Consider the following 20,256-nt stretch of genomic DNA (forward strand, 5'->3'; position numbering starts at 1 on the left):
TTTGTCACAAATAAATGTGGATATGAGTCACTACTTGCTTTTATACCACTATTTATACCAAAACATTTTTCAAATCGAGCATAATAATCGCTTGTGTCTTCATCTTGCTTTTGTTTGCAGGCTGTGATTGCACCCCAATCTTCCTTTTTTGTAGTTAATAAACGTGGCAGTACCTGTACTAGTAAACCTGGTAACAGTTTAACTTTATCCCCGAGCCCCGAACCTGCAGTTCGGCCCCTTTCTTCCTCTGCTAATGCTGTCCAGTCTATCTTTTGGTCTCCCACTTCCCACTCTTTTTCTTTCAGTTTTTCATAAATGCCAGCAGGCAAAAGCACCTTTAATATCGTCATAATATCAGGAAAGGTGTACTCTCCCATCAGTAACATGTCTTTAATTTCTCGGTGGAAACCCGCTGGGTCTTTATCATGGCTAGGTACTACTTTCTTCATTTCTAATAATTCCATTTTTGATATAGGTGTGTAAACAAATACACGGTGAAACTCATTGTCTTCGCCTTTTATTGGGTGCACTTCTCGTAAAGGATTTTGTCTATCCATATAGTACGGCGTTCTTTCTCTATGGGGCAGCGAGAGAGAATCCGGACTTACAAAAAGGACATACTGTTTACGTGACACTAATATCTCTTTAATTAACTTGTTACTAGAACCTCTCCATCTGTTCGTGAGTAGTTCCGTTAATATATCAGGTAAAGGACCAGGATCAGCATGTTGGCTCTTATATAATATGAGGAGTTGCTGAATCATATAGATTCCAGCTAAACGTTGTTCATCTGTACTGAGATTGAGAAACGTGTGTGCTACGGTCTCATCACCATATTTTTCAGGACTAACGATCCAGTGAACGGCTGATCTGGCTAATTCTTGCTCATCCATGGAATCGAGGAGGTGGTAACCCCTTCGTTCTCGTAGTATTTTATCTGCGGCTTGAAACGAATGTTCAGGAGACTTCAGATTTATTACAGGCGTTGGATACGTTCTGCTATTATTTGGACATACAGAATGTATGGGATCAGAAAAACATCTAGTATTTTCACAGGATCTTCCTCTGCCTACATAGGCTATGGTTTCTGACTGTCTTGCGGAATTCTCTGATTCGGACACTTCATCTTGCTCAAACTCGTCTGTTCCCAATCTCTCTTCATGAATACGTTCTATTTCTTTACGGATTTTTCGGCACATGGCTATTATACAATTTTGCTTATCGTGTCTCCCTTCTGATATATTCTGACTCCATCTTGTAAGAGTAAGCATTGCATTCGGGTCTACCCCCGGACGATCTTGATTTCTGATCACACAGTTTATAAGAAAACGCAACAGTTCCCCCTGTATCTCTACTTTCTGGAATTCCATAGCTCTGTTAATACATCCTGGATCTCGTCCTGTTTGAACAAAATGATATATGTTATCCAGATGCGTAATCATCCCTGGTAACCTTGCTAAATACTCTGCGGCTCGCCTGATACGTAATGATGCCAGAACCATTTCATCCTCTTTACCAACCACCGGGTCATATCTACAATTTACAAGGAGTTCCTTAAGCGCACGTTCATTTACGAACTTAGGTGTACGTGAATGTGCTGACTCTTGAAAGACAAGTTTATTTATTCTAGGTGGTGTAAAAGTACTGCTAGCACCTCCCGTGGCCCCATCTGGGGCGTCGGGTGTGAATGGGTTCGTTGAACGTGACACAGCAACTATGGGTGTTGTTACCCCTGTAGAGTCGACTGCGGAGACAGATGCGGAAACAGATGTGCTTGCCGAAGCTTGCGTCGGGACTTGCTGTTGCACGGGGACAGATACCTGATCCTGACGTTGAACCCCTCCGCCAGACGGTCTATGTGGTGTGGCGTTAGCATACTCGGGGGCTGCATCATCTAGATATGAGGAAAGGAAAACGTCTTCTGCGGTTCTGGGATGCCCTTTTGGATGTACCTTAATTGGAAATAATGGGGGTGGCAAGTCTTTTGGCATCTCTGGAGCAGCCTTAGGTAGTCCTTCGGCTAGAAGGGGATACATACCATTCATAAGAGCATTACTTTGTCTATTTACTTGTTCTGATTTCACTCGGATCCCTTCCTCAATTAATAGATTTTCTTGAACTTTATTTGAACTTTCTTTACTCCTCTCTTCTTGTCTACGTGCTTTTTCTGTTCGTCTATGAGATTCTTTACGCCATAACTCGATAGCGTCTTTCTGTGACTGTCTGACCTTTCTTTTCCATAACTCTTCCTCCACTTTCATGATGCACTCTGCATCCCAGGTTCCCGTTGCGGGCCACCTTTGACTTTCCGGTAATCCCTTGGTATAATCTACCCATAGATCAAGAAACAATATGGCATCTAAGCCATGTTTATGGTACATGAAATGTCCTGGAGTGTCTCTAGGAGGAATAGGAACTGCTTCTTCAAGCACCCCTTTTCTGGTGGTAATCTGTCTTAACTTCGAGAAGAGCGGCATATTAACAACTGATCTGATACTTACTCTTGAACTTACTTAATACGAGAAACACAATAATGAACAGTGAACAATGAACAGTCATTCATACCACAATATGCAAGACATTTTCTGAATACTTTAAACATTAAACATTAAACATTTAATAATGGTCGACAATGATGACAGTCTGCTTAACTAATCACCACGCTGAATTCTTGACAATAACTGAATACTTCGGAATACTTGATATACTGCTAAACAGTACATATACACTGCTAAACAGTGCAGACCGGATTTGTGTACCCAAATCCGTCTTGACCGGCACAACCTATGTGCACGTCAACACGCCTCCCCGGCGATGGTACTCACCGAGTAGCTCCTTGAAACGGAAGGCCTCAGAGAATGGACAGGACTCGACGACTGTGGACATCGGACCCTCTGCACATCGGGATTTCGGAAAACCTGGTGGGCCTCTGTATACCTCGGATCTTGCTCTCTCAGCTAGGCTCTGGTCGGGATACTTCGCACTTCTCACCGCCTCGTCTGGGTTGATCGCAGCCTCAGTCGCCCCCGCTTGACCGGAGGGAGCTTACAGGAAATCCTGCTGGTACGCGTTTATGGTCCGTCCAGCTGTGGCAGGAGACCGGGCCTGCAACGCACCGCCGGCGCGTGAGATGAGAAAGTGTCCCTATTCGGGCGCCATTATGTGGTAAATAAAATAAATATTACCTGACTGAATTTCGTACGGAGTCTTAAAATAAAGTAAAATAGCTCAAAATAACAAGAGGCAGAATCCGTGGTATAAGAGGTTCTCTAATGGGCTTTATTCCATTCAAAATGGCCGACTCGAGTGGCGGCCTTCAGGTTCCGTCACCACGAGGGTTCAGGAAGTGAAGTACAATATTTTGTTGATAGACATACATTTTTATAATAAGTGCATTACAATGAAACGAATGTAGAAGGCGTAACATTTGATAAGAAAAGTGACGTAACAGTGACATAATCGAAACTAGGCGTAATAAGGAATAAAAGAAACATGATTGGCTTGCATTATCAGACATAGGTGGATCTATAAGATAATACTTGGCATAGATGCGCGCGCAGCAGCATGACGTGTAATTGACGTGTAACTAGGGGGTGAAGGGGACTTGACATTTAGCTCTACATGTGGAGACGAGAAGTCTGGGGTTATGTCAACCTAATCCCAAATCATATCTAACATCCTATGTTTAAAGAACTATGTTATCCACAAGGAAGAGACTATCGGACAGAATCTATTCTATACTGACTATGTGCGTGTACAAGCGTCTAAGTGTCTATATGAGATGCGAGGGGCAGAAAACTTTCCATGGCAGCAGGGCTATGAATCACTTGCATGAAGACAGAGAAGCCTGGCCTTTTGCTTGGTAACTGGAGGAATGTTTACTTAAACTACTAGGCAAGAATGCATCGGCTGAAGAGCAAAATAGATAATTCGAAGGTGAAATACAACTTCTTGGCAGACAGGCGAAAACTGGCCGAGGCAGGCACCGTTAGCTGCACAGGGAGTAGGACAAAGTTCATGGATACAGATGCGAGCTCAAACTGAAGCTGTCAGAGGCTGGGAGCAGAGAAAGGCTTTGAGGACAGAATCGGGCCTACTCGCCTGAACTGTAAAAATGGAGTAACTTAGCCATATAAAGTCGGTGGCCTTTTATACTTAGGAATCGAATATCCAGCCCATAGATGGCGGATCTGACAGAGAACATGTTGACGGTAGACACACATATGTTTGCGTCTTAGAAACTGGAACTGGAGGGAACATACATGTACTTGTAACATGCATATAGAACCGTTGGGGTCCAAGATAGGGGACATAACTGACCAGGAAAATCCACATTTCCACAGTACAGGAAATCCAACACCACCTGCGGTAGTAAGGAGGGGTGGGTTCTCAGAACCACTATGTTGTGGTGAAAGACCATGTACGGTTCTTTAGAACAGACAGCCTGAATTTCACTCACCCTTAGAGCAGAAGTGATTGCCACCATGAGCTTCGAAAGGACCAGGTTTAGCTCCCAGGGAGGTGAAGGAGGCCAGACAGGGGGAAACAACTTTCTTTGAGCCCTGAAGATAATCCTTAACCACCTGAAGCTGAAAGAAGGTTTAGTAGGGGACTTCCCGTATGCCGTAATGGCAGCCAGGTGTACTTTTATGGTAGCAAATTTTAGACCCGACATGTCTAAATGTAGGAAATAAAGGCAAAGTTACATCCTTTCTCCCTCTGGTAGGTTGGAAACCATTTTGCACACACCACAAACAGAACCTTTTCCATTTAACAGACTACGATGGGCTTGTGGAAGGCCTTCTAGACTCTTGCAAGATGCTCATGAAGTACAGAGGAAGACCTAGGTGATTATACTGGAGGACCTCAGGATCCATGCTGCTAAGTTCAGCGAGGGAAGGTTGGGATGATGTATCCTCCCGTTCATCTTGGACAGGAGGTCCGGTCTGCACGGAAGCCTCCTGTGAGGACACTCAGATGTAGAAGGTCCAGGTACCACCACTGCCGTGGCCATTCTGGTGCTATTAGTATCATCCGCGCTCTGGGGTGTGTGAGCTTGGTTAGGACCTTCAGGATGAACGTGAGAAGAGGAAAAGTGTAAACAAAATCCCCTGATCAGTCCATCAAAAGGGCATTCCCTATCAACTCTGGTCTGTAAAACCTGGATGCGAAGGTGTAGCATTTTTTGTTTGATTCGGCCACAAAGATCAAGGTTTGGTTGACCCCATTGCTGAAAAATGGCAGCCACTACATCATGCAGGAACCATTCTTGTTGGTGGAAGTAACAACTTAAGAATCCGCTTGAGAGTTTTGTTCCCCTGGCAGATGGACTGCTGTGACTGAGCTGCCTGGCCAGGAGCCAATGCCAGATCGCCTGAGCCTCCAGAGACAAGAGGGCGAATGCGGGTTCCTCCCGGCATGTTTAGATAGTACATAGTGGTTGTGTTGTCCGTCTGGCCCAATATGGACTTGAATTATATGGAAGGGTAGAAGGCCTTGAGAACTAGATGCACTGCCCGTAGCTACAGCATATTTAAGTGATGGGGCCAGTGGTCGAGCAAGGAACAGGCATGAGTCTGCAGAGGGCCCATGTGTCCTCCCCAACCCTGAGGGGAAGCGTCTGATCAAAGATGGTGTCTGAGGAGGTTGGTGGAAGGGCACTCCTAGTAGATTTTTTCGCTGAGTCCACCATGGAATGGAGGATCTCGCAGAATGGGAAAGTAGAATCCGGTCGTCCCATTGAACCATCTTCTGATTCCCATTTGTCCTCCAGGTCCTGCTGCAGAGGCCTCATCCTCAGCCCGGCATTGGGGACTAGGAAAATGCAAGATGCCATCGACCCCAGGAGCGATGCAACCTGCAGAACTGAGGGCTGCTGAACTTGAAATAGACAATTGCATTTCAGACTGATCGATAATAATCTCTCCTCTGTAGGAGACACTCTTCCTGCGCTGGAGTCTAGAGCAGCATCTAGGTAATGAATCCTTTGAGGGGGCTGATGGACTGATTTCTCCAGATTGACCTGAAGGCCAAACCGCTCTAACAGATTCAGACAGATTCGATAGTGGTCTTTCACAGTCTGAGGAGATGAACTATTTAGGAGCCAATCGTCGAGATACAGATAAACAGACCTTGGCGATGTAGAGCAGCGGCCACTACTGCCATGCACTTGGTGAACACTCGAGGGGCAGACTTTAGGCCGAACGGGAGGACTTTGTACTGACAGTGCTTGGAGCCTACCATGAAGCACAGGAACTTCTGGTGTCGTAAAGCAATTGGAACATGGAAGTACACATCCTGAAGGTCTATCGAGCACACAGTCCCCTTGATGGTGATGAGGGTATATTGGATGGAGCGCTAGCATACGAAATTTCTCCTTTCAGATGGCGTTGTGGAGGATGTGAAGATACAATAAAAGGTCTAAATCCTGCTTTTTGGCCTTTATGTGCCCGGAAGTATCTGGAGTGAACCCCCTTTCCTCTGTGAGATGGAGGAGCTTCTTCTATTGAAGATTTCTGTAAGAGAGTGGACACCTTCTGTTGTAACAGATACAGTTGGTGATCGCTGGATTTTACCAGAGGGGTGGATTACGGTGGAAAACAAACTTAGAGCATATTCATTTTGCAGTATATTCAGCACCCATTGAACATTTCTAATGCTGTGCCACTCTTGAACGTGATAGGCGATACTTCCTCCCACTGGATTGGGTAGCGGCGACAGAGTAAGCGATTGCTCATTGCTTTGTAGCATTCTTGGTGGTATAAGACGGTTGTCGAAGTGCACCTCTACCCCAGGAAGGGTATGCCCTTGGTAGTGCGCTTTGGTCTGGTGATACTGCCTCAGACCACGGAGGGCTTTGAACCCGCTGTTGGAAAAGTTTGCAATCATAAGGCCTATACGGGCACCTAAATTCGGTCCTCTTTTCCAGACCCACAGCCTTAAGAGCGTCCAGTTCAGATTTCATCCTGGTCATCTCTTCAACTGTATGTGAGCCAAATATGGAATTCCCTGAAAAAGGGAGGTTCAAAATGAATTGCTGGACCTCCAGTTTCAAGGCCATAAGACCTAACCAGGAGGATCTTCTGCTGCAGATGCCATGTGAGTATGAGTGCTCAGCCAGATGGTCCGCACTGATATGGTTCTCTACAAGAGCACCTCCTGGAGGATCTCTCCGAAATACTCGGCAGTGATGTAGTCGACAGAGGGGCTGCCGTAGCCAGTTTCTTCATCGTTGGAGGCATTCTCGACATAGAGTCCGACGCCAAAGAACAGACCGGGACTTTACTCTGGAAGTTGACCTGGGCCTTTTGTGTTTCACAGGAGATCTGCTTCTGGAGGTAGTCTAATTTTTTTCTTCTAAGAGACCATAAAGACAGATTCTTTCTCCTTGAGAGTGTCTCTAGACCAAGTCTGAGAGTGTTGGCAGGTCTCAGGAGAATGAGACTCAGGAAGACCGAGGATGCAAACAGAATGGGAATAAGTCTTGGCCTTCTTTTTGCCACAGGAAGGGTAAGGATCAAACAAAAGGAATCCTCTAACTGAAAAAGCCAAAAGACTGCTAGAAAAAGGCATCTCTTTACTTCAACAGGTGTTAGTTGTCCAAATAAAAAGTTACAGCAAAAAAGGATAACTTTTTTGGACAGAAAAGTCAAAAACATGTGGGGCTAAGTAACCAGGGACCTGACTGAAGGAGCCAGAAATATCAACTGACCTGTCACCCCTGAGGCATGATCGGAACCTGGCAGTCATGGCTGCCTTAAAGTTTTTACATGCAATTACATACATTTTCAATGCTGTTAAGCTTTTAATGCAGCATCGTCCTCCAGTTCTTTTGCTTTTGTTGCACAAACAAGGATTTAGAGCATTGGTTAGCCTTGGTTTCTTCTGAGAGGCTGCATTGGCTTGTGAAAAAATGTATATTATATACACATATACACATACATACACACATACACACATACGTCGCAAAAAGGTCCGAGCTTTCGAAGATGCACTCCACAAGGTAAGTTTAGCAAAACCTGTTTATTCCATGAAGCGGCATAGTGAAACCCAGTTCAGTTATCGCCCTGACGCGTTTCAGTGCTTCCAGCACCTTAATCATAGGGTTGGCTTGTAGGTGAAACAAAAACGGACTGCCTCATTTAATACTCACATGGCACTCGCTTTTCAGTAAGCGGTATGCCGGGAAAGGTAGTCCCAATTCTTCCTCCTCGGTGAGGTCGTTTCACTAACAAAGTTTAACTGCCAATTATTTTACAGCCCTCCAGTGGGCCCCAGGTGTCATTTGTCCGCTTCCAATCCATGATACCTTGTGCTGCAGGGAGGCTGCAAATTGATTTGCAGCCCCGCAGGCTCAGTCCAGTTCACAGCGGTGGTGCAACCTTCCACGGCCGGAGGCGCCGTGCATTCGAATGTCCCAAAAAGCTCCGAGCTTTCGAAGATGCACTCCACAAGGTAAGTTTAGCAAAACCTGTTTATTCCATGAAGCGGCACACACAGGCACAGGCACACACACAGGCGCAGGCGCGCGCACACAGGGGCGCGCGCACACAGGGGCGCGCGCACACAGGGGCGCGCGCACACAGGGGCGCGCGCACACAGGGGCGCGCGCACACAGGGGCGCGCGCACACAGGGGCGCGCGCACACAGGGGCGCGCGCACACAGGGGCACAGGCACACACAGGCACGCACGCACACAGGCACGCACGCACACAGGCACGCACGCACACAGGCACGCACGCACACAGGCACACAGGCACGCGCACACAGGCACACGCGCACACAGGCACACAGGCACGCGCACACAGGCACGCGCACACAGGCACGCGCACACAGGCACGCGCACACAGGCGCGCGCACACAGGCGCGCGCACACAGGCGCGCGCACACAGGCGCGCGCACACAGGCGCGCACACACAGGCGCGCACACACAGGCGCGCACACACAGGCGCGCACACACAGGCGCGCACACACAGGCGCGCACACACAGGCGCGCACACACAGGCGCGCACACACAGGCGCACGCACAGGCACACACACAGGCGCACACACAGGCGCACGCACACACACAGGCGCACGCACACACACAGGCGCACGCACACACACAGGCGCACGCACACACACAGGCGCACGCACACACACAGGCGCACGCACACACACAGGCGCACGCACGCACACACAGGCGCACGCACGCACACACAGGCGCACACACGCACACACAGGCGCACACACGCACACACAGGCGCACACACGCACACACAGGCGCACACACAGGCGCACACATGCACACACAGGCGCACACATGCGCACACATGCACACACATGCACACAGGCGCACGCACACACACAGGCGCACGCACACACACAGGCGCACGCACACACACAGGCGCACGCACACAGGCGCACACACGCACACAGGCGCACACACGCACACAGGCGCACACACGCACACAGGCGCACACATGCACACAGGCGCACACATGCACACAGGCGCACACATGCACACAGGCGCACACATGCACACAGGCGCACACATGCACACAGGCGCACACATGCACACAGGCGCACACATGCACACAGGCGCACACATGCACACAGGCGCACACAGGCGCACACATGCACACAGGCGCACACAGGCGCACAGGCGCACACATGCACACAGGCGCACACATGCACACAGGCGCACACATGCACACAGGCGCACACATGCACACAGGCGCACACATGCACACAGGCGCACACTCACACAGGCAGGCACGCATGCGCACACAGGCGCGCACACGCAGGCAGGCACACAGGCGCGCACACACAGGCAGGCACACAGGCAGGCACACAGGCAGGCACACAGGCAGGCACACAGGCACACACATGCACACTGTTGGAAAGGCGTTCGCCGGAGGGGGGTTCGATACACGTCTTGCCCACCCCTTTGACCCACCTCTCCCAAGTAGGCCGAACCAGGCGCGCGCACCCTGAGCTTACACTACGAACAGAGTGACACCACACGTATTCTTTGTAGGACGATAGGTTCTTTTATCGAAGGTTTCAAGGGATCTTTATGATCCAAGGTGCAAGTAGTACATCAGCGGCACAAGATACTCCAAATCGGTGGTAAGGGAATGGGGGTAGCGGGACAGTCTTTGAAGGTAGTGTCTCTGCAAAGTACCCTGCGGATAGCTCACAATCCTCGAGCTGGAGGGTGTTGTTTCTCTGGGCGATCTCTTGCCAATTTGTCCTTGAGGGGAGCGCCGCGAGTCACTCAGCAGGCCCAGGTGGTTGAGTTCGGGAGCCGCGATCTCGTCAGCAGGGCTCAGATGGTTCAATGGCTGGGGGACGCGAGTCACTCAGCAGGCCCAGGGGGTTCAGAGTTCGGGAGCCGCGATCTCGTCAGCAGGGCTCAGATGGTTCAATGGCTGGGGGCCGCGAGTCACTCAGCAGGCCCAGGTGGTTCGGTATTCGGGAGCCGCGACAGCGTCAGCAGGCTTCGATGGTTCCAGGTCTTCTCTGCCATTCGTCCCTCCGGCACCCCCTATTATACTCCCCCTGCCCTTTGAAGTCCGGAGTCCTCGCAGAGAGGGTTCTTTGGTGACTGAGGGGGTTCGGCGGGATTTCCTGCCGCTCGTTTCTTTGGTCTTTTCAGGTGGGTCTGGGAGGGACCCCAGACGCTCGGCAGGTGAGGCGCCTGCTCCCCAGGGGTCTGGTGGCCGATCGAGTCCTCCCGGGGGAAGGCGATCCGAGGTGTGACTGGGCTGGCGCCTCTTGGTCTGGCTCGGGGGTTCCCGCTCCCTCGGTCGGACATGCGTGGTAGGGTGTCGAGTCTGTCGGGGACTCTGGCCGGCCCTCGGGTCTGTGTGGCTGGGGCGGCCGGAGTCGGAGATGCCGCGTCTTGGGGGTGGTTGCAGGTTGGCTGGATGATCGGGAGGGCATACGCCGTGAGGCCGGTCTCACACGCGTCCCCCCCAGCTGAAAGGCGTGGAGAACTACCCATCCACTGGGGGGTTCTCCTCGCCGAAGCGGAAGAACCAGGACAGGCCGTCGGCGTTGGCATGATCCGTCCCGGGGCGATGCTCGACAGTGAAGTCCATCCCTTGGAGGGAGATTGACCATCGTAATAGCTTGGGGTTCTCTCCCCTCATCTGCATCAGCCACCGCAAGGGCCGGTGGTCCGTCTGCACTCGGAAGTGGGTTCCGAACAAATAGGGCCGTAGTTTAAGGGCCCAGACTACGGCGAAGGTCTCTCGTTCTATGGTACTCCAACGTTGTTCTCGAGGCAGCAGCCTTCGGCTGATGAAGGCTATGGGCTGATCTATGCCCTTGTCGTTGAACTGCGAGAGGACGGCTCCGATGCCGTGTTCGGATGCGTCGGTCTGGACCACAAACTCTTGGGAGTAGTCGGGGGCTTTGAGTACTGGGGCGGTGCACATGGCGGTTTTCAAGGCGTCGGACGCCTGCTGGCACGGGGGGGTCCACTGCACCTTCTTCGGGAGCTTTTTGGAGGTCAACTCTGTGAGAGGCCCTGCGAGGCTACCATAGTTTTCAAAGAACCTTCGGTAGTATCCTGTGAGGCCCAGGAAGGCCCGGACTTCCGTCTGAGTGGTGGGGGCTCCCAGGACTTGATGGCGTCGATCTTTGGTTGGAGGGGGGCGACCTGCCCGCTGCCCACCTGATGCCCCAGGTAGACCACGGAGCTTTGCCAGAGCTGGCATTTGCTGGCCTTCACTGTTAGGCCGGCTTGGCGCAGGGCCAGCAGTACTTGTCGGAGGTGCTGGAGATGCTCGTGCCATTGAGAGCTGAATACGGCTATGTCGTCAAGGTACGCTGCGCTGAACTCCTCGAGTCCGGCCAGGACCTTGTTTACCAACCGCTGGAAAGTGGCCGGGGCATTTTTCATCCCGAACGGCATGACCCTGAAGCGGTAGTGTCCATCGGGTGTGGAGAAGGCTGAGCGTTCTTTGGCTCCCTCCGTGAGCGCAATCTGCCAGTAACCGCAGGTCAGGTCGAAGGTGCTGAGGAAACGTGCGGCCCCAAGGCGGTCGATGAGCTAGTTGGCGCGGGGAATAGGGTGAGCGGTCGCTCGGGTGACCGCATTGAGCCCCCGGTAGTCCACACAGAATCTTCGTTCGGGGGCGACCCCAGGGGCGGCCGCTTTCGGGACCAGGACTACCGGGCTGGCCCAGGGGCTATCGGAGGGTTCGATTACTCCAAGGGTTAACATCTTCTGTACTTCGGTCTTGATACAGGTGCGCACCCGGTAGGCTCGGTGTCTCACAGGTGGGCTGTCGCCGGTGTCTACGTCGTGGACACACCAGTCGGTGGCCCTTGGGATGAGGGAGAAGAGGTCTGCGTATTGTCTGAGCAGCTGGCGACAGTCGTCGGACTGTTGGGGAGTGAGGGTGGTTGACAGCTTCACTCCCTCCACGGAACCATCCAGTTCTTTCGCGCACAGGGGGTCGGGCAGGGGTTCAGTGTCTTCTTCCGCCCCATCATCGGTGGCCAGTAGCAAACTCAACTCCGTTCTCACAAAGTGGGGCTTGAGACTGTTCACGTGGAGAACCCGGAGGGGGTTCCGCGGGGACTGTACATCGATCAGGTACGTGACCTGACTCTTCCGCTCAATCACCTTGAAGGGGCCAGTCCATTTGTCCTGTAGGGCGCAGGGTCTCACCGGGGCCATGACCCAAACCTGCTGGACCGGCTGGAACTCGACCAGAGTTGCGTTCTGGTCATACCAGCGCTTCATCTCTTCTTGGCTGGCCTCGAGGTTAGCCTCAGCGAGTTCTCTGAACTTCCGGGTCTGGTTGCGGAGCGCCAGGATGTAGCGGAACACATCAGGGGGGGTCCCCCGGGGGCTTGTCTCCCAGCCCTCTTTGACCAGGCTCAGGGGCCCCCGGACGGGGTGTCCGTATAGTAGTTCAAATGGGCTGAACCCCAGGGACTTTTGGGGAACTTCCCGGTACGCGAACAGGAGGCAAGGGAGGAGGACGTCCCATCTTCGGCGCAGGGGTTCCTCGAGGCCCAGGATCATCCCCTTCAGGGTTAGGTTGAAGCGTTCCACCAGGCCGTTGCCCTGGGGGTGGAAGGGGGTCGTGAACTTATATGTTACTCCGCACTGCTGCCACAGGGACTTCATGTAGCGGGATATGAAGTTAGTGCCGCGATCACTCGCAACCTCGCGAGGGAATCCGACACGGGAGAAGATCCCCATGAGAGCCCACCACGGGAGCCGTCACGGTGCGGAGGGGAATGGCCTCGGGGTAGCGGGTGGCATGGTCCACCAGGACGAGGATGAATCTGTGGCCCTGGGCGGTCTTCGGATCCAGGGGTCCCACGATGTCGATGCCGACCCGCTCGAACGGGGTACTCACAACGGGAAAGGGTTGTAATGGAGCCTTGCGCTTTCTGCCACTTTTCCCACTGCCCTGGCACGCCTGGCAGGATTTACAGTGGACTTCTACATTTGCTCGCATCTTGGGCCAATAGAAGTGGGTAACTAATCGCTGATATGTTTTGTCTTGGCCTAAGTGTCCTGCCAAGGGTACATCGTGGGCCAGGCCCAGGAGGCGGCTTCTGAAGCGCAGGGGTACCACCAGTACTCGGGCTGCGCCTAGCTCGGCTGACTTTTGTTCGCTGTATAGGAGGCCATTGTCCCAATAGACCCAGTGGGTTCCGGTCCGGTCACCGGCGGTCTGGGCTTCTGCTTGTTGTCGGAGTCCCACGAGGGAAGGGCAGGTGGCCTGTTCCTGGCAGAACTCTTCACGGGAGGGCCCTCCCTCACAGCGCCACTGGGCCATCTCGGGCAGTTCTCCGAGCTCAGTCAGTGCCTCAGGGGCGGAAGGTTCCGGCCCTTCTCCCGGGTTAGTGTCTTCTTCTCCCTCCGAAGGAGGGTTGTCCGTTTCTGGTAGGGTGTCCCGGTTCTCGGGGACAGTGTTCGGTGGGAGGGCCTCACCGCCCTCGGAGAGAGGCAATCGCGCGGTCATGGAGCGCGTGGTGGCGCAGACCCATTCGGGTAGGCCCATCACCCCGAGATGGGCTCTTCGTTCCACTTGCCCCCACGGGGAACTCTCAAGGTCGTTGCCCAGGAGGCAGTCTACGGGCTGTGATGTTCGGACGGCTACCTTCAATTCTCCGGAGACTCCTCCCCACTCGAAAGGCACCAGAGCCATCTGGCAGAGGCTCTCGGAATTGTCGGAGGATATGACCGGACAGAGGGCACCGGGTAGGATCTGGTCTTCAGAGATTAGGTTGCGGTGGACCGCGGTGACAATTGCCCCGGTATCGCGGAGGCCCTCGACTCGGTGGCCGTTGATGGTCACCTGCTGTCGGTACTTCTTCGTGTTGGCAGGCAAGGGTGTCCCGGGGACCATCTCTCGATCACCAAGGGAGACCAGGGCCATGGCAGCTGGTTCCCACTCTTCAGAGTCCTCTATCTCTTCCCCTAGGGCCACGGAGGCCATCTGCCGGGCCGGGGGGTTGGTCGTTGCGGTTCGTTGATACTGGGGACACTGGGGGTCATTGGCGTAGTGTCCGGGCTGCTGGCAGCGGAAGCAGGTGATCCTGGTTCGGGGCCCTAGCCGCCCCGGGGCTCCGGTGCTGGCTGGGGACGGGGCTGGACCTGCCGCTGGTGGGCTGCCGGGAGGGCTGTGCGGGGGGGCCCCCCCTGGGAAGTCTCTCGGTCGGCCGTGGTTTCCTCCGCCCCTCTGGCGGGGGGGTCCTTGACTGTGGCGACCGTAGTCTCCCACGGGGCCTCGGGTGTTCACCCAACGATCAGCCTCGGCGGCCAGCTTTCGAGGGTCGGTGAGTTTACTGTCCAAGAGATGTTGGCGCAGCTCTACAAAGCAATTGGCCGCTAAATGTTCCCAGGCGATCAGATCAAACAGCTCTTCGAAGGTGGAGACCTTGCTGCCCTTGATCCACCCGTCCAAGGCCCGGCTGTAAAAGTTCACGTATTCTACCCATGTGGTGCCCGGTATCTTTTTGCAATCTCGGAACCGTTGCCGGTACATCTCGGGGGTGAGTCCATACCGGCCCACGAGGGCTTCTTTCACGTGGCTGTAGGAGTTCATGACCGTGGAGGGCAGATCCAGCAGGGTCTCTCTTCCTTCGCTTAAGAACCGGCCCCACAGGCCAGCCCCCCAATCCTTCTGCGGGACTCGGTGAGAGGTCATGGCGACTTCGTAGGCCTTAAACCACTGCTGGATATCGTCGTTTTTGTAATACTCCTTTACCACATCCTTGGGGATGTGGACTTTGGCTTCCACGGTGGGAGCGGATGGTAGATTCCCGGAAGGTCGTGACTCTTCGCTTTTAGCCCTCAACTCGATCTCTTTCAGGCTGCGTTCATGTTCCAGCTGGAGTTTCTTTTCGTTGTGCTCTCTTTGGCGTCTCTTTTCCTCGAGTTCCCCTTGTAGCCGTAACTGCTCGACGGCTAACTTCTTCTCAGCCAGTTTTATTTCTCCCTCGATTTTCAGCTTGGCCAGTTCAAGTTCGTGGTTGCGGCTTCTCTCTCTGTCTGCTAGTTCCTCGGGGGACAGGTTCCCCTCTGGCCCGTTGTTTCTCACCGGGATGCTTTGTGGTTCATGGGCGGAGTCTCCTTCTGTTTGGGTCGGGGGCGCCCCCGTCTCGACCCAGGTCTTCAATACTTTCTGGAAGTCTTCCTTTGTGCTTAATCCGGTGGTAGCGATTCCAAGGTCTTTGCAAAATTGTTTTAATTCTCTATGCGTTATAATAGTCCAATTGATCCTCTCGGAACGGTGAGCTCATTTCGGTACCTGCGGCACCCAGGGAGGTTTCTCCTTCCATCTCTGTTTGGTAGTGCGTCAGTCGTTTACTGCAAGCTCTCTTTCGGTGTCGGCTCGGATCCCGTCGTCTGCCACCAAATGTTGGAAAGGCGTTCGCCGGCGGGGGGGGTTCGATACACATCTTGCCCACCCCTTTGACCCACCTCTCCCAAGTAGGCCGAACCAGGCGCGCGCACCCTGAGCTTACACTATGAACAGAGTGACACCACACGTATTCTTTGTAGGACGATAGGTTCTTTTATCGAAGGTTTCAAGGGATCTTTATGATCCAAGGTGCAAGTAGTACATCAGCGGCACAAGATACTACAAATCGGTGGTAAGGGAATGGGGGTAGCGGGACAGTCTTTGAAGGTAGTGTCTCTGCAAAGTACCCTGCGGATAGCTCACAATCCTCGAGCTGGAGGGTGTTGTTTCTCTGGGCGATCTCTTGCCAATTCGTCCTCGAGGGGAGCGCCGCGAGTCACTCAGCAGGCACAGGTAGTCGGAGTTCGGGAGCCGCGACCTCGTCAGCAGGGCTCAGATGGTTCAATGGCTGGGGGCCGCGAGTCACTCAGCAGGCCCAGGTGGTTCGGAGTTCGGGAGCCGCGATCTCGTCAGCAGGGCTCAGATGGTTCAATGGCTGGGGGCCGCGAGTCACTCAGCAGGCCCAGGTGGTTCGGTATTCGGGAGCCGCGACAGCGTCAGCAGGCTTCGATGGTTCCAGGTCTTCTCTGCCATTCGTCCCTCCGGCACCCCCTATTATACTCCCCCTGCCCTTTGAAGTCCGGAGTCCTCGCAGAGAGGGGTCTTTGGTGACTGAGGGGGTTCGGCGGGATTTCCTGCAGCTCGTTTCTTTGGTCTTTTCAGGTGGGTCTGGGAGGGTCCCCAGATGCTCGGCAGGCGAGGCGCCTGCTCCCCAGGGGCCTGGTGGCCGATCGAGTCCTCCCGGGGGAAGGCGATCCGAGGTGCGACTGGGCTGGCGCCTCTTGGTCTGGCTCGGGGGTTCCCGCTCCCTCGGTCGGACATGCGTGGTAGGGTGTAGAGTCTGTCGGGGACTCTGGCCGGCCCTCGGGTCTGTGTGGCTGGGGCGGCCGGAGTCGGAGATGCCGTGTCTTGGGGGTGGTTGCAGGTTGGCTGGATGATCGGGAGGGCATACGCCGTGAGGCCGGTCTCACACTTAGATTATGAAAGGCTCTTAAATGCATGGCATTATTGCACCAGTCTATTAATTTGATCAATTAGTTTCCCTTTGCTATCTCACATTAAGAGATCTTGAGGATGTCCCCACATACAAAACGAAATGTTGACGTCACTTACACATTTCTTTAAATAATTCAGTCCCACTTTATATCCAATGTGTTGTCAGACAAGGGAACCCAAGGATGTGACAGACCATGGGTGAAATTTATAGAGGAACAAAAAGGTCCCTTCCAGTGAACTATTTACAAAAATACATGTAGAAATCAAACTTTCTATAACAACCTAGAATAGAATCATATAATCAAGAATTTTACACATACATGGTTTTATTTTATTACATGGAGTGATAACTTATTATAAATTGGACATATTATATTTGTTACTATGTGCTGCATTGCTTTTATGGTCGTTGATCAACCGAATAAAGTTATTTTGAATTAGATCCATAAGGTTATAGTAAACGGTGCATTCAAATAGGTGAGGATTCAAAAAAAAAAATATTTTAAAAAAAGGATGGAACCCTCCCACAGATAAGTAGAGGTATTAAGGGTCCAATCATGGAGAACAAATCGCCATGGCTTTACAATATGGTGCCAAACAGTCCGGTGATTCCAAACACCCTGTGAGGATGATCTTCAGTCCATAGTGTCTCTCCCTTTAGAAGGGCCCAATGAAGAGAATGGAAACACTTTGCACTGCTGATCTCTGTATGCACCTCTTCAAAATAAAAACGGTGTCCTGCAGCTTCGCATCACCTCATTTAAATAAGGGGGATGGACCACCATAGCAGGTGTGCAGGAAAAGGCTGCTTCCCAGCAGACTTGGTCTCGGACAAAAAAGTAGGCCTGGGCACCAAAATAAAAGTGGCCTTTATCAGTGAGCCTGATAGCTAAAAGGTGGCCCATGTTTGCAAATTGGGGGCATTCAGAACTTGTAAAGACACGCTGTATAAGTGTTCTGCAAAGTATAGGCGGCTACATGCATTTGTGCTTGCTGCAGACAAGGTTTGCTTTAATATCAGGAAGATCCACAGTGAAAGAAAAAGAAAACGACCCAGTAGTCCTAAAAACAACCATAAAAAGCACTGGCATAGCCAATAGGCATCGCCTTTGGGACCTTATAAGTTTTTAGCAATGCAACAGTTGCATAACTAAATACTTATAAGGTCCCAAAAGCGAGACCTATTGGCTATGCCAAGCGGCCCTGCGGCTGCGAAAGTGATCTCGATCAAACATCAAAGCGGCCCTGCGGCCGTGACAGTAATCGCGGTCAAGCGCGCGCCCGCGCACATGCACTGTAGTTCTAGGCTGGTCTGGTAGCACTTTTTGGAGCCCTCTCAATAAGTCTCGCCAGACCAGCGCATGCGCTGGGTCAGGCGAGACCTAACGAGACCTAAAACGGCCCATTTACTGGGCCATCAGAGCAGCCCCTCGGGCACTTCCTGAATGTCCAATAGGCCGGTCCTGTATCCCATGTAGGTCACACCACGGGGGCACTAGCGCGTCAGGCACGGCGGGAAAAGGAGGAAGGTTCGACGGATATGGACTATCTGAGCAGAAGCAGGATTCAGGCATACCTGCATAATAAAAAGGCGTGGGTGCAAACTGCGGGCATATATGTAGGTTACTGGGCGAAAGTGGTTTCTCTGTGAAGTGCTTTCCGGTCACGGCCACTAGGTGGCAGGGAAATCCCAGGTTGGAAATGGGAGAGACCCAGGACATAAAACCAATTATGCTACAAAGGTAATTATAGTCGAGTGATGTAAACGTTAAATTGTTACTCATGCAGGCTGCAACCCAAAAACAAAAACTTTACATTTCCTTTCTTAATGATTCCTTCAGAATCATCTAAAACGTAATGGATTCTGCAAGACTCTGGTAAACGGGCACGTGACCTGGCAGAAACAACGAGAAGGCGTCGAGCAGGATACTTCAAATACACGTGATCCAATTCAGAAAGCACACCCCAAACAAGGTTACCTGGTGATCCTGGATCTTCCTTCCCACGACTCGGAAGGTGTTGTTGCCTGTGTGATGGTATATGTGAACTCTACTGAAGCCCGTCGAGCCGCCAGCAGGTACCCACTTCTTGTTCGCGTCATCATACACCATCACAGCAGCTCTTGCCTGGCAGATGCTCTGTTCACTGCAAAGATACAGATGACAAAAAAGCAGCCGTAAGTACCAAACGCAAACGTCACCAAACATGAATGCATTCGTCAGGCACCAATACACGTAGCACTTACAAACTGGCAAGGCACATTTGAAAGTGGTTCCCGGCCTACATTGGCCCTTCGGTTTGTTAGGAAAGTGATTTGGCCAGTGCCTGCACTTCAGCCATGGTCGGTGTCAGTGCTACACTGCCTCAGGCGCAATTCTTCCAAAATGGACCCTGTTCTGCTCTGCACCCACCACAAACAACCCGATGGCGGCTCACAATCTACCTACACCGAGGCAGAAGGAATTCGGTGCACTTCAGAGTGACGGGGAGGTCTTCACCCCATGTGCGAACTGCTGGAGCAGGAATTTTTCAAAAGTTGATCGGCTACAACTAAAGTGATTTTTTTTTTTACAGGGGCTAGTTATAGGAATAAAAACATCTCATGTAAACCAGGAAACGAAATTTTAGAAATCGTGATATTTCATCCCCATTCGGACAAAAGGTTCTCTAGTACTTTAATTGAACAAGCCCATATTCAAAAACATTTGAGCAAGGCAATCACGCATGGCCATGGTTTAAGATGCTTTTATAATACCCTTGATCGTCGACACTTCACAGCTTATTTGTTTATCGGTTAAATTTCCCTTCAACTTTTTAATATACAACTGAAAGAATGCAAGTCGAAAAGTGGGCCAAAAAATAAAATCCTTTCAAAACTAAATTTGAATGCTTTGACAGCAGTTCAGGCCCTCCAAGTGGAATTGGGTCTGACCTGCACTTTTATTCAGGGCTTGGCAGCAGAGCTCCATTGGGTTTATAGGTTGCTCAAGAGAAGTTTCGATGCCAAGATATTTATTGTATGGTGCCATTTTGGGATTCTACCCAGATGTGAGACAGGGGGGGGGGGGTGAGGGTCTGAAAAGTTTCAGCGCTCCATCATCTCCTTGTGTTTGCTCTCTACTTTTAAAGCCTTTGTTTGTAGGAACAAACGCCTGTACTATTGATAAAGCGAGTTAACTGCTATTTTTCCATAAAATGCAATATATGGTTAGACATTTTACATTTAAAAGTTTTATGAATTTGTATTGTATTTTTTGTAATATCACTATTGATGACTCAA

General features: G+C 51.9%; 1 protein-coding gene across 4 annotated transcripts in view; it reads right to left on the reverse strand.

Annotated features, from left to right (window-relative positions):
* Positions 1-20,256, reverse strand: part of ENAH (ENAH actin regulator) — a 668,777-nt gene that overhangs the window by 410,139 nt on the left and 238,382 nt on the right. For all 4 annotated transcript variants that reach the window (XM_085610395.1, XM_085610392.1, XM_085610391.1 and 1 more), the window contains exon 2: positions 18,956-19,121. In XM_085610395.1, coding sequence (XP_085466521.1) covers positions 18,956-19,121 — 166 coding nt within the window. The remainder of the gene's footprint in view (positions 1-18,955; positions 19,122-20,256) is intronic.

Source organism: Triturus cristatus, chromosome 6 (genome assembly GCF_964204655.1).
Source record: "Triturus cristatus chromosome 6, aTriCri1.1, whole genome shotgun sequence".
Classification (NCBI taxonomy): domain Eukaryota; kingdom Metazoa; phylum Chordata; class Amphibia; order Caudata; family Salamandridae; genus Triturus; species Triturus cristatus.